This window comes from Sylvia atricapilla, chromosome 20 (genome assembly GCF_009819655.1).
Source record: "Sylvia atricapilla isolate bSylAtr1 chromosome 20, bSylAtr1.pri, whole genome shotgun sequence".
Taxonomy (NCBI): domain Eukaryota; kingdom Metazoa; phylum Chordata; class Aves; order Passeriformes; family Sylviidae; genus Sylvia; species Sylvia atricapilla.
In genome coordinates, this window is record NC_089159.1 from 9,156,143 (window position 1) to 9,169,917 (window position 13,775).

The window sequence follows — 13,775 nt, forward strand, 5'->3', positions numbered from 1 at the left end:
TGCAGCTCTGCTCCAGACACATGATATTAAGAGCACTCATCAGTCCTTTCAGTACCTGGAAAATATTTTGCTGTCTTGGATACTGGCAGAACAAACCCCACCTCGATTCTTAGGTTAATAAAATCTACAAGACTTCACGAAGATTTAATATTAAAGCAGGTGATGTTCAGATAAAAGGGACAAATCCAGCCCTCTAATTACAGGGCATTTGAGCCTCGCTTCAATGTGCTGCAACAGATCAGATTTTTTAATTCTTTCCAAGTCACAAGCACAGGAGAGGAAACCTTTGAGCTGTAGGAGGCGAGTGATGCCGGCTCCTTCTCTGATTGCTGCACAATGGCAAAGGTTCAGCAGCTGCTGCCGAGGAAGAGCCTTGTTTCCTCGGAGCAGTGCTTAGAGGTGCTGACCATGTAGGTGTAAATACATCTGTCTTTTGCCATTTGCAGTAATACATGCCTCCTACACTTCTCCCAGCGAGGCAGATGGTCCCTGTCCTGTCGAAATCTTACACTGCACAGACTTCCAGTGCTATGTGTTTGCAGAAATATGAGGGCAGATGTTAAATATGTTAAACACACGCTTTGCCCCCTGGAGGTTTAAGTTAAGGCTGCTGTCTCAATTTGGTCATTTTAGGCATGCCAGGCTTCTTGGATCCTAGGCATTCCTCTTAAATCCCTGCTTTATAAATAACAGCTTCTCATGTTAATTTTGTGTACTTTCATCAAATATTTTGGATGCAGAACAAATGAAGGAAGCTCTGGGCTTAGCGTTACAAGGCGACGTGGGCTGTGCTGAAAATTATGATCCTCATTCATGAAAACTCTATTTACACAGCAGGGTATTTCCCATGACTGTTGTTTTCCCCCCTTACATAAGCCTCACTGAGCATTTTAAATTTAATTAGTTTTTAAAATTACATAAAATGGAACAGAGACAGTTTGTGAATAGCATAATTTACCGGAAAACTACAAATATGAACACTCTGAATGTGTTTTAGATGTTTAAGAATGAAACATTAAATAAAATACTGCAGATTTACTACAATTGCAATAATTTTAGAAAGGTTTGCTGGTATTGCCACAGCATTAAGGAAACCTTTGTAAAGAATTTTGCATTAATTACAATGTAAACCAAGAGCTTTTTTTCCAAATCCTTCTCCTCACTGCTCCTATCACCCACCTCCCCTGGCAGGCCCTCAGGTGAATTTTTAATTTCTTTCTCCTCTGTGTCCCACCTGGTTCTAAGTGTCTATTCCAGTTCTGGGAGCCCACATTTACATTTCTGTCCTTCACTAGCCGTATTCTTCAAGTCAGGTTTTTGGTATTTCCTCTCTCTGAGGAACTGTGACTTCCTGCCCTGTGACAACCTCCCCCTGATTCCACCTCCATCCCCATCCCCATCCAGGATCACACCTGGATATCCTTCTAAAATTCACCTGAGCAGCAGCAAAATCTTTTTCCCTCGGTTTAAACGGAGCAGAGAACTAAAAAAGGCAAAAAATAACCAACTGAAACGTGCCTGTGGAGGAAGCCAAACCTCAACATGACCCTCAAAATGCTTCTTCACTGTTTCTCCAGTTCCATTTAGGATTATCTGTGAGGCTGAGGCATTTCTCCCTGTGCTGGGGGCAGCTGCTCCACGTTTGGCTCCACGAGCGCCGTGAAATTCCCGTTTTTCTGCCGGACAGACACGAGGGGATCCACACATGCACAGCCCAGCTCCTGACTGCCAGCACTCCCACCCAGTGCACCCAGAAATAAGGGGTTTTATTGACCATGTCCCCAGCTCGAGCACAAAAATGGGAATTATAAATAGAGAGAGAGGGAATACCCCCGAGCTCCCGCCTGAAAAATAATTCCCGAAATAATTCACAAAATGCAAGGGGAAATTCACCTCCTGAGCAGGGTTTGAGCAAGAAAACACTGAAGCAAGGGAGGCAGTGCCTTTGCCAAAATGCAGGAAAAGGTTAGGAAGCTGTAGGACTCTCAGTTGTTTTGTCCAAGCACATGCCATGCTCGATCTACTTTCCTTAAAAATATAAAAGCCCCTCCAAAAACTAATGGATCAGTCAGATTTTTAACTGGAAAATATTCAGGAATTCAAACAACCAGGAAATGAGAGAGGAAAAATATAATCATCACCCTGTAGCTTTAAGTGCAATAAAAATTATTTAAAGTTGAGCAAGAGAAAAACATCAACTGTTGGACAGTATTAATTAATTGAAAATTGCTATGGTTTACAAAGTTCATAAAATCTTATAATATATATATATTTAGAGGAGCTTTTCCCAAAAAAAGTGTTTTACCATGGCACATGAGAAGTACCAAAGTGCAGCTGACTCTGGAGTGGAAATCCACACGTGAATTACCCAGTCCAGAACAGAGTACAGCAGAAGAAAAATAAGGTCAAGAAAACAGCAGGATTAAGTTTTGCCTTTCTGCTCAACCTGGCTTACTGTCTTTCCACTTCTGATGGTCAAAAATCATTTCTGCTTGAAAAGGTTGGAAATCAAAATAAACAAACTTGGAAGAAAAAGTAAAACCATATTTAATTCTGATTGAATACAGCTCTGCTTATGTTTCATTCCAATTCCTGGTGTGAAAATGTCTCCTGACCCACTCAAATGAATATTCCTGAATTTACAGAGGTTTGTTTTCAGGTTGTATTAATTTATCTGATGTTTTCAATCTCCTCTTCCTCTCACCCCCCCCCTTCTGCTGCTATTAAATGACATGCACCGAAATTAAAATACGGAATAAAACCAACTCTTACTAATAACACAAATGATTTCCACATGAATCACAAAGGCTAAGGAAGGTTTGTGCCACTTACCCTGTGCGTTTGGTGATGGTCCCTAATGTCATTGGCTGCTTGATTTGAGCCAGAGGCAACACCACAGTCAAACTTGGGAGAGGCAGGAGTCGAGGATTCCCGGGATTGTTGTTTGTGAAGTTATTGTAAGTGTCTTGGCTGTTCAATTTACCTTGATGGGGACAGAGATGCAATAAAACACATTACTGGAATTTTTTCCTTCATTTATCATTTCTACATCTGCCTGAAGTAAGATAAAAAAAGACCAAAGAAAACCAAAAAACAAAAAACCCCACAAACGAGCTGCTGCTGTAATAAAAGAAAAAAAAAAAATTCCAAAAACCTAATTTTGATTTCATATAAAGAATAGATGACAATGGAAGAAGCAATTTCTAATTTTACATATGGGGATAAGGAAGGTTTCCTTTCCCTGCAAGGGAAATTATTCCTGCTGCTGCTGCTGCTTGCCTGGCAGTTTTGTTCACCAAAAAGTTTTCGAGTTCGATTTGAAGGACAAGCTCTGGATTCCAATTCTCTATTAAAAAAAAAAAAAAAAAGGAGTAAGGAGTATCTGGAAGGGAATTATTTTCCTAAAGTACCACATACAGTGTTGGTAATTGGAAGTCCTGAAAAGGTCGCTTTTGTTGTCTCGACGGATAAAGACACGCAGAATAATCAGCTGCAGGACGAAGGCTGGAGGGAAATATCAAGTAACTATGGCAAATAAAGCCACGCCAAACGAGATGTAAAAATCACCAAAGTATCAAAAAGGTAACAAATTTCGTATTCATTCAAAAAAAAAAAAAAAAAAAAAAGGATGAAAATGAAACACAGGTACTGCAAAAAAAGGAAAGGGAAAACATAACAAAAAAGCCCTCAACAACCCTAAATTTAGCTGATTTCAAAGAGGTCTGTGCTGGATGGAAGCCCAGTTTGGTTACGCTTTCTTACTCGCTGTATCACTCTGTAGTCACAACCTTTCATTCTTCAGTTGGAAAAGGAAACTAGCTCCAAATTTCATGGACAGTAAAGAAAGAAATGTGAAGAAACCAAAGAAAGAAGTTAAACAAAAAAAGGGGCCAGTCTGTTTATAGCAGAATCAAAAGTACTTTAAATAGACAAGCAACCATGAATTAAAAGGTTTAGATCATTAACTTGTTTTTCTGTGTTCCTATAATGCTGTGAAACGCTGGCTTTGTTCTTAATCAAAAGGGAACCATATTGGGAATTAGGTTCCTAAACAACCGATGCATTCTACACAGATATTATACAAATCCCAGGCCAAATCCATACAATCTGCCTCAAGAGCAGCCACCTTTTTTCAAGGAAGAAAAACAGCACAGCAAAGGGTTTCTCACAGGAAGCTGCCTGAAAAGCTTTAATGGTACTTCAGATGGATTGAAAATAGGAAAAGGAAGGCGGAAAAATCTTAATGAATGTCTCATCATCCTAAAGACACTCAATGCTTCCTTCACCCTTCTTTTAATACTAGATAACTGGGGGCTTGGGGGTTTTATTTGGGTTTTTCTGCAAAGCCCCCAGACCTCTGCGTCTCAGAGAAGCACAATAACAGAAATGATGAAATTACAAAGTGTATTTTGTGATAAGTATCTGGCCTGAGCATCCATCAATACGTTTTAAGAGAAATAGCAAGGCTTTAATGAAGAACAAGCCTATTGAAGTTCCCAGAGAGCAGATTTCATTAATAGCAATTTTCCTGCACCAACTTGGAATACAAAGAAAAAGGAAAAAAAAAAAAAAACCAACCCAGCTCAGTTTTAAATAAGACTGAGATGCAATTATATTATTTTTTTTTAAGATTAGTTTAATAATGCATTTTTGCTTCTTGCAGGAAGGCATATGAATAGTTTTGAGCATTATTGTCTAATTAGTCAGTGTTCCTGCAGCCAAGGCCTCTCTGGAAGTGTTTCCCTCTCCCATATTCCCCTGGATCCACAGGGGCACAGCAAACACCGACTGTATCTACTGAGGGAGCTCCAAATGTCTGTGATTTGTTTTCTTCTACTTGTTCAGAATCTAACGATTAAAGGCTGGGTTGGAACAGCCCCTCTCCCTTCTCAAGGCACATTTCATGTCTCAGTGCCCTCTGCTCCCAGCTTCATGTGGTTTTCCTATACACCCAAAGCCTTCAGCTGATCCAGTGGAATATCTGCATGCAGGGAAATGAGGAATTTACAGAGGTCCTTCCTACACAAGGATGAGCTGCTTTGCTTCCATACATGTTGAGGACTCCCAGAGCAGTCAGGGATGTTTAGAAAACTACAGGATTTATCACATCCCTTCAGAGTTTTTTATTAATTGTAGGCAACAACGACATCTTACAAATTTTTAGGCTCGTATATAAAGAAACATAATTAAACCAAAAAAATGAAAGCACTAAACAATAATCAAAATAATGAAGATGTGTAAAAGAGATTCTGAAAGGGACTAAAGTATAAGATGATTCTTCTTTGAGAAAGAAACCAAAAAACATTCAGGAGGTCAAGCATTTAATTTGTAACCATGTATTTGGAAGTATAGCTAAATCTGATGCATACAAACCTCAATAAAAAATTAACTAAACCAGACCTCATAACGCACAGCACTTCACAGCACAAACATGATAAAAAAAAATTCTGCTGTGACAAATGGAAAAGCTGTAAATACCAAACATATGTCACAATAACCACTGCCTGCCAACCTGCATTTTCTGCTGCAACAGTCAGTTGCTTAACTGCAAAAATTGTAATTAAAAGTGATACTAGTCAAAAATTCAAAGTTGGAATGCTACAAAGAGGAGAGAAATTATTTCTGACAGGAAAGTTGTTCTTGTAAATCTGACTACAAGAATATCAAGATGGTGAGGATGATTAAGGTCAAAGAAAACCCCCCTAAATTTTCTGGTGTGCTGCTGTACCCATCCAGGAATGCCAAAAATTCCCCTTCCGTTCCTCCAGCCCTTCCAAGCAGGAAACTCCTGCAGCAAACAGGAGTTAAGGGTGCACAGAGCAGTCAGATTGGGCCAAAAGAGCACAAAGAATGCAGTCAAGCATCAACATTATTTCTACAGCTCAAGCCGTTGTTGATTCACTGTCAAAGGACAAGCAACAAACAAGCCAAAGTTTAAGTCGTGTAGAAATATCCAGTATTTTTCATCCAGCAGAATGCTGAACTCAAGTTACCTCCCGACATGTGGACAGTGCATTTAACTGTAAATGGCTGGAGACTGACACACACAGATCTCATCCTACAGACCGCTCCAGGAATGCTTTCATTGCAATCAGTCATCACCATCACAATTCCATGGCAAACGTGTCCCCTCAAGGATCATTTCCAGTGGAGCATCCCAAGCAAGGAGGCACTTTTCCTAGATGATCACCCTGAGCCTCAGGATCCTATGCAAGGCAAAGGGTCAAGTATTTGTCTTTCCATGGGCTGCCACAGAGATTTTCATATCAGAGCTGTGCATGGGATACATTAAAGCCAGTCTGGGCTGGTAAATCTCTTACTGATTTTACTAAGGGACTTCCAAAAAGCTGAGGATGTCGTGGCTCTGGAGTCTGACAAGTTTATTTGGAAGTGCAGCTTTGTGTAGGGCAAACATTGCCTACTGAGACACAGAAAACCCAATCCATTGGTTGAGAGTCTGCAAAACCACCAGCATCTTCATCCCCCCCCCCCAAAACCTGAGCCACTCTTTTCCAGACATTTTATTCCACTGACACTCAAAGGAGAAATGGATTAAGCTGAGGATAAAAGCGAAGCAAGAAAACAACAATGGGCTTTGCTGTCAGAGGGAGGGAGCTGTATTCCCAAACCGGCCATCACTGACAGACTCACTTCCACGAGGAAAAAAAGGGAGGCCTGCAAGGGCCGGACAAACGAAATCCCAGCAGACAAAGAGAAAACAAATTAAAAGCACCATTATAAAATACAGATGCTATAAGGAAAATAAACTCGGCAAGATTTAGTGGTTTTTGACAAAGCTGGACATCTGTGGAAAAGCCATCAGGAGCAGCTCCCAGGTACAGGCTCGGGGTCCCACAGCAGCACTTCCCTCCTCAAGCCCTGGGCAGAGACACCCTCGGCTCTCCACAAACCTCCAGTGTTCAATCTCTAAGCCACTCTTCAGGCCTGAATATGAGATTTAAATCACTCTTTTTTTAAGTTTTGAAACTGTGTTTTTGGATAAGAAAGGGAAGCTACATCAAGGGGAAAACTTTCAAGACTTGCGAGCTTCTAACACTGTTCAAAAAGCAATCAATCAACTGAAAGCAATTAATACAGTTACATGTCCTCTTCTGATCAACTAAGAGCCTTGATGAATTCAGGCCAGATTTCAAACTGGTCAGTGTTTGAGCAGAGCACTTGAGGGCACTGCTGTCAGAGATCATCTCTGAGAGAGGAGGAGAAACACCCTGATTTTTGGCACTACTAATGACAGAATTTTACATCCAAACGCAGCTTGGCAGGGACATTCCCCAGCCCCAGGGATGACGTTCAGCAGCAACACAGTGTGGCAAAAGGACTTTATAGGACCCTGAAAGAATGATGTGCGTGAAGACCCTGTTAGTCTGCTCTTTAGTCCAGGCACAGTCCCACATTAATGCAACTAAATCATTTATCTCATTTCAACCGAGTTGGAATCTGTCAGAACCACAGATCCCATTTGTGCAGGGAAATGGAATCCCTAAATCACAGCCAAGCTTAAAATCAAAACTACACCCTCACACCTAACGGATGCAAACACCAACTTATTAAAATTAAATTAATTAAACTCTTTTACCTGGTAAATTTTAGCATGTGTTTGACATGTCTCCAAGTGCTGCAGGATTTTCTCTGGTGTAAACTGTCAGTGAGCAAAGCAAAGACAACTTGGCCCAGACAATTTTTTCTGGTAGGAAAGTAATGATCAAAAGGATTTTAGCTTCTCTATACACTTTATCTGAAAAACTAAAGTGGTATCAAGCACCTCTCAGCCTTATAATAAAATGCTTCTATGTTGATTTTTTCCATTTTTCTTCCATTACTCCAATACAAAAAGCTTAGTAATGCAGTGTCATTAAAATTCAAACCCCACTTGATTAGCTTTTATATCTTCCAGTATTTAACAGACTCCATTTCAAAGGGTACCACAAAGTCTACTGACATTAACACTACATATAAACATCTATAATTTGGTAAATAAAAATGCAGTAACTCCGGGCTATGCAATCATGTGGAGACCAAGTTACAGGAAAATGAACCGTGTTTGGCCATTATTCCTGTTTAGTGTAACACTGAGGATTCCTCAGCTAAACATTCCCTAATTGTATAACGCAAGGGAAATAAAATCCTTTCTCACTGGTAGGCAAAAACCGGCAGGAAAAACAGAAAGTGTCATGGATGCGGCGGTTTATTTTGCTTCGCTTTTTATTCAACACAAAAAGTTTCCCGGATGAGAATGGAAAGCTTCCCAGCTTCAGTTCCAAGACTTTCACCCTCGTTTCTGACCTTTCCTCAGACATGTTCCAGTATAATCTGTAATCTACTACAGTCGGAAGAGGAAACAGCAGCGCCCTGGTGAGAAACGCTGCCTTGTGACCCGAGCAGAGAACCCAGCGGAAGCAATGCTGGCTCACGGAGTCCTTGGAAGAGCCGGACAGACAAACTCAGCCACGGCCCTGGAAACACACCCAGCACCACCAGCCCTAATTACTGCCAAAGTGGGCTTTTGCTTTCGTGTTTTGTTTCATTCAGCCCAACATGTGTTATCTTTCTTCGTGAAATGTTAAGATGCTTTCCTAGAAAAAGTCAGGAAACGAATTATTTTAGTTAACGATCGCCTCTCAATTAAAGTTACATTGCCATTTCCTTGAATTGTGTCCTATCAAATTTAAACTCATTTCACACCCTAACCCTCAATATTTCCAGTACAATTAGACCCATTAAAGGAGGAATATTATGTCTTAGCTACTGTAGCTACTCAGAGCTAAACCTATCACTGACTTGCTTCCACTGGAGTGTATGGGAGAGAAAAACGGAGCCGGTTGTTTTTGTAACATTTAAATCCGTTTGATACGGAACCTTTGGAAACACAGCTGCACTAAATCTCACGATCACCCAAAGAAAGCAGAGCTTTGCTCTCTGTTTGCATCCAGGCAAGGCATGTGATGGTGACAGCTCCTATGTCAGAGTGCTCTGCAGAGACGCGCAAGCGCCAGCCCAAGTGTCTCGGTCACTGCTGGGACAGAGTCCCCTGGCCTCTCACCCGAGCTCCTTGAACTTCAGCAACATCCACTCGAAATCTGAACATGGCCTCACAGCAGTCTCTTCCTCCTTCTGGAGCTTTTCTACTATCTTCAGTTTCAGGAATTCTGTCCCTCAGTTATAAAGTGCCCCACTCACTGATACCCAATAATCTCCTCTCGTGCTCAGCAGAGAAGGAACTCCCATGACCCCCTTGCTGCCAGTGCCTCTACCTGGACAAAGATGGATTTCCTCAGAAAACAACCCCTCCACCACCACACACACAAGTCTGGCATAATAATCATCTTTCAGGACTTATTTAACTAAAAATACTGTTTGTGCAAGGCTCAAGTCCATGTATGGGCAAAATCTGAAATAAACCCAACCAAACTGGTTTGCCAGCTGTTGGGTTCAGGCTTTGCACAGGCAGTGGCAGCAACGCTTCAGCTGGGCTCTTCCAGATGGTGTTACCATCCAGAACAGCCAAACTGGCCACCCTTTGCTGGGTCATCTCCAGCAAAAGCGAGGGCTGAGTCCACTCTCTTTGAAACAGATCTTGCACCCTCAGCTCTCCACAGAGTGCAAGAGTAGTTTCTTATAACTACTACGGGTGTAGCTGCAGAGCACGCTGCAGAGAAACACGAAGGAGCAGTGCCATCCTCCCCACCACGTGGCTGAAGGCCAGCTCTGGGCTGAAGTTTGCAAACTCTTGAGAGGACAGGACTCTCTGAGCTCAGACTAACACTGCACTAATGAGGTTATCGTGCAGGCAGCCTCCGGGCGCTGGGGAGAGGCTCTGCTGCTCCGATTCCTTGCACATGGGAATTTTGCTAACACTGTCTGCTGGTGAATGATGAAGCGCTTGAGAAAACAAGAATGCACTATTGCTGCCCCTCGTCGTGTCCATCCATCATAGTTCAGATCAGCACACATTTCAATTCAAAGCTTTCTTTCAGGGACAATTCGGAGACGCTTCAGCATCGTAAACTTTGGAAAAATTTCGGTGTATCTGACTTCCCTTCCAAATGATACAGAATAAAATTGTATTTATGAGCCTAATGTTTTTTTGTATTGAGACAGCACAGTCAGAAAAGCAGATCTGCCAGTCTGAGAAACTGCAAAATGAACTGGGCTGGGAATTTCTGAAGGACATCTCTGTGTGCAAATGTGTTCAGTGAAGAGATAGGAAAAGTTTAATGACCGCTCCTTACCCAAAGGCCTGAGTTTACTACAATTTATTTTGACGATAAACTACGTGTTAATAAATCTATGATTTTTTTATCCTCACCTTTCCATCTCTGCCTTATTTTTCCCCTCCGCTTGCAAACATAAGAAGAAATATTTTAGCATCTGAATTTAATCCGGGTTGAATACAGGAGATTTATCCCAAGTTACGTGGAAAAAAAAGAAAGTGCCTTGAGAACCACTGCATTTGAGAACTTGATAATAATATCCATGGGTAATTATAATAAATGGCTTGTCTGAAACACCCATAGAATAGGAACTGAAGCAATCTGTCCCTCTTGCACCCACCACACACCCTTGGCAGCTCTGCTCTTTTACCCATGACCGTTGAGGATGTTTTCTGGCTCCGTGACAGCATCGTGACTCAGGTCATGAGAAGTGTCAAAGATGCATTTCCTTGAGATGGGAAAAAGCAACTGATTTTAACAGCCCACAAGGGCTAAGCGAAAAAGAATAAGCTCAATCAGCATATTTAAGGGTAAAGATAAACCTTTTAAAAGATAGAAGTATATTTTATTTCTAATCTTAATGCTTACGTTTCTTTACATAAAGTGTTTACATTTTTCAGGCTACCAAAGATGCACAGTTGATTAAATGCCTTACTTAAGAATAATAAACTGGGAAGAAAAAAAAAAAAAAAAAAAAAGAGGGCAGCAAGGGCAACACCCATTTACTGCATAATCCATCACCAATCATATAGACAGGGAGTCTGATTCAGGCTGCAGACATGAGGGAGCAGCCCTGGATTCCCAGAATACCCACTGCCAGGGGAAGCAGAAGGTGTTTGGGCTTGAACTCAGCACGTCCATCAGATAAAATGATTGTTCCCACCAGCTCTTGCCCCATTCCTTCCCCTCACTGGTTACTTACACGGAGCTTCACATGCTTTCACCTTCCCTCATGCCAAACCTCCCTTGTCATGCAACACCCTCCGTACTTCAACCTCCTCCTTCAGCTGATACCGTCTCTTGAAAAACTCTAGATTCGACTTTCTCACCTTCTGATCCAACTCTTTAGAGGCCTGTATCAGGTGAGCAAAGCTACTTTTTGTCATTTCACTGATGGCAGCTCCCTTGAACTACTTACATTCCTTGACCCACCAACGAATGTCTGGACTGCAGTGTCTCCCCTGTGCCAGTCCACTCTTCTCCTGACCTAATTCCAGCCTCTCCCCTTTGTGCTTTGGCCATGAACCATGCAGAGAATCTTTCCTGCGTCACTCCTTCAGTGACCAGCTCTTTTCAGCTGGACTCTTACTCCAAATTTCACTCCTAGTGATGGCTTTTATGCTGATCACACTCATTTCAACCGTACAAAAGTGTACCTAACTCTCTGCACTGACACACTGAGAAGATGTAACGTTGAGTATGTTCCTTCTCATGGACCATTAATATCCTTATTTATCAATTTCCAATTGGCAACTGCAAAACCCGATCAAAGCACTGAATCAGCTGCAGGATGTCTTTACTACTTGCAGTGTACAAAAAGGAAATGCACTAGCCTGTCTTTTATGTACCTGGTTAGCTGGGGAGATTTGCGGATGAAAAAACATGGCTTTACTGTAAACGAAGAGGGATTAATCGAAGGAACAATTGAAATAACCATAGAATTACAAGCTGTCATTCATTAAGTCGTTTTCAGATAAACACTTAAAATTCCAGTTACCACTTCTTGGACTCCCTCAGTACCTGACTCTGACACATCAGCACTTGACCCTCTCAAAATTTCCTCCCATTTGACGTTACCAAGACTGAAATCATCCGTCTTGACAGGAAAACTTCAGTGGGACGCTCACATCTGTGGTAATCCCAGCCCTCTCTGCCTTCCCCTTCACCTCGTGATCCATCTCTGCCATCACGGTCTCCTGTGTGCTGCCGATTATTTCCCCTCTGTCTGTCTACCCACAACCTTTCCCAAACAGTCTGCTCTGACCACTGCTACGGCATTTGCTGTGCTAAATCACTCGTAGATTTTTACACCCCCTATCTCCAGAGCTGCAATTCCCTTCTGATGTCCGTCTCCTTCAATTTTCAATCTGTCTGGAAAATTCGAAACTTCTTTCTAATATCAATGCAAACGTGCCCCAAGTCTTCGATCTCTGCTGTTTACAAAAGGCTGCTTCACAAACGCTTGATGTACAGGCACGAACTTCCCTTGTGACAGAATTTATCAGTCTGCTTCCCTACTTATCTGAAGGGAATGGATCTTTTCCTTCCACTTCAGAAACTATCCAAAATACAGCACTCCCTTCTTTCACTCCACTGATTCTCTACCCATTACAAAAAAAAAAAAAAAAAAAAAAAAAAAAAAAAAAAAAAAAAAAAAAAAAGGAGGGGACAAAAAAGGCAGCTAAACCACAGCAAACACAGCTCGTTTAAAGGTGTTGGCCAGTTCCCAAACTTCGATTAAAACCCTTTTCTCCTTTTCTCCCAGCCCTGCACGTGGGATCTTCCATCACCACCGCCGCGACTACTCCAGAAAGGAAAAATCATCACAGAATCACAGAACGGCCTCTAAAAATCATTAGCAGAACATTCCCACCAGGTGAATCAATTTTAGTTTGGTTTGGTTTGGTTGTTTTTTCCCAACGGGCCTTAACACCGTGAAGAGAAACTTGAGGTGAAGGCGCCAAGAGAACCACCGGACGCTTCAGGCAGCACAGAGAACGCGGAGGGTTTACCCTCGCAAATAAATAAATATCCACCGTGCCTGTACCGGCAGCTCAGTGCCTGTATTAGCTAAAACGAGAGCTGTTTTGTTGTTTTTTGGGTTGTTTTTGTTTTCAAAGGCCACCATTTGCCGCGTTCCGGCGGCCCCAGGCCGGGGCGCCCCTCAGGGAGCGGCCATGGCCGGGCGGAGGGCGCCCCCTGCCGGCCGCGCTCAGGGGGCCGCCGCCGCTCCCCGCGACCAAACCTGCCGCTAAAAAAGGAACTATTTTGAAATTATCTGAAAATTTAAAAAAATATCCGAGTGTGACGCTGCGTTAATGAGGCGAATAGCAATGTTAAAAGCACGTTAAAACGACGCGGGCCGAGGCTGCAGCTTGCTCTGCGCTGTTTCTGCGCGAACTGTTTCTCCATCGTCAAACGCTACGAAGAGAAAAATTAAACTTAATACAGAGTTTTCCGAGATCCGTTTTCAGCTCGTGTTCACAGCGTTCCGTGAAGGAACTGCCCTCCAATGCTCTAGTTATTATACAGTTAATTTTTTTTTTCCTTTGAAACTATTTTTGTCGGCTTCTCTCTAAATAGGTGGTTTCTTAAGTGAGTGTTACTTAAAGGAAACCAATCTGTTTTTCAGGAAGGGCTGATGATGTCAGTCCTTTCAACTCTGCTTTCCCATAAGAATTCTTCTAGTAAAAGGAGTTTCACTCTGGGAAATAGTGAAAAGTAACGTGAAAATATGTCAAGCATCTCAGGCTGCGTGTTTATCAAGCTTCCAGTTTTGTTGCTTGGATTTTAATCACGTTGCGATTGTCGCAAATGAAGGAA

At 42.1% G+C, this 13,775-nt stretch overlaps 1 protein-coding gene across 12 annotated transcripts in view; it reads right to left on the reverse strand.

The window, feature by feature from the left end:
• Nucleotides 1-13,775, reverse strand: part of BCAS3 (BCAS3 microtubule associated cell migration factor) — a 300,050-nt gene that overhangs the window by 203,671 nt on the left and 82,604 nt on the right. For all 12 annotated transcript variants that reach the window (XR_010745132.1, XM_066333524.1, XM_066333513.1 and 9 more), the window contains exon 15: nt 2,833-2,983. Coding sequence is in view for 11 of the 12 variants with exons in the window: in XM_066333524.1 (XP_066189621.1) it covers nt 2,833-2,983 (151 nt within the window). In the remaining variant the exon portion in view is untranslated. The remainder of the gene's footprint in view (nt 1-2,832; nt 2,984-13,775) is intronic.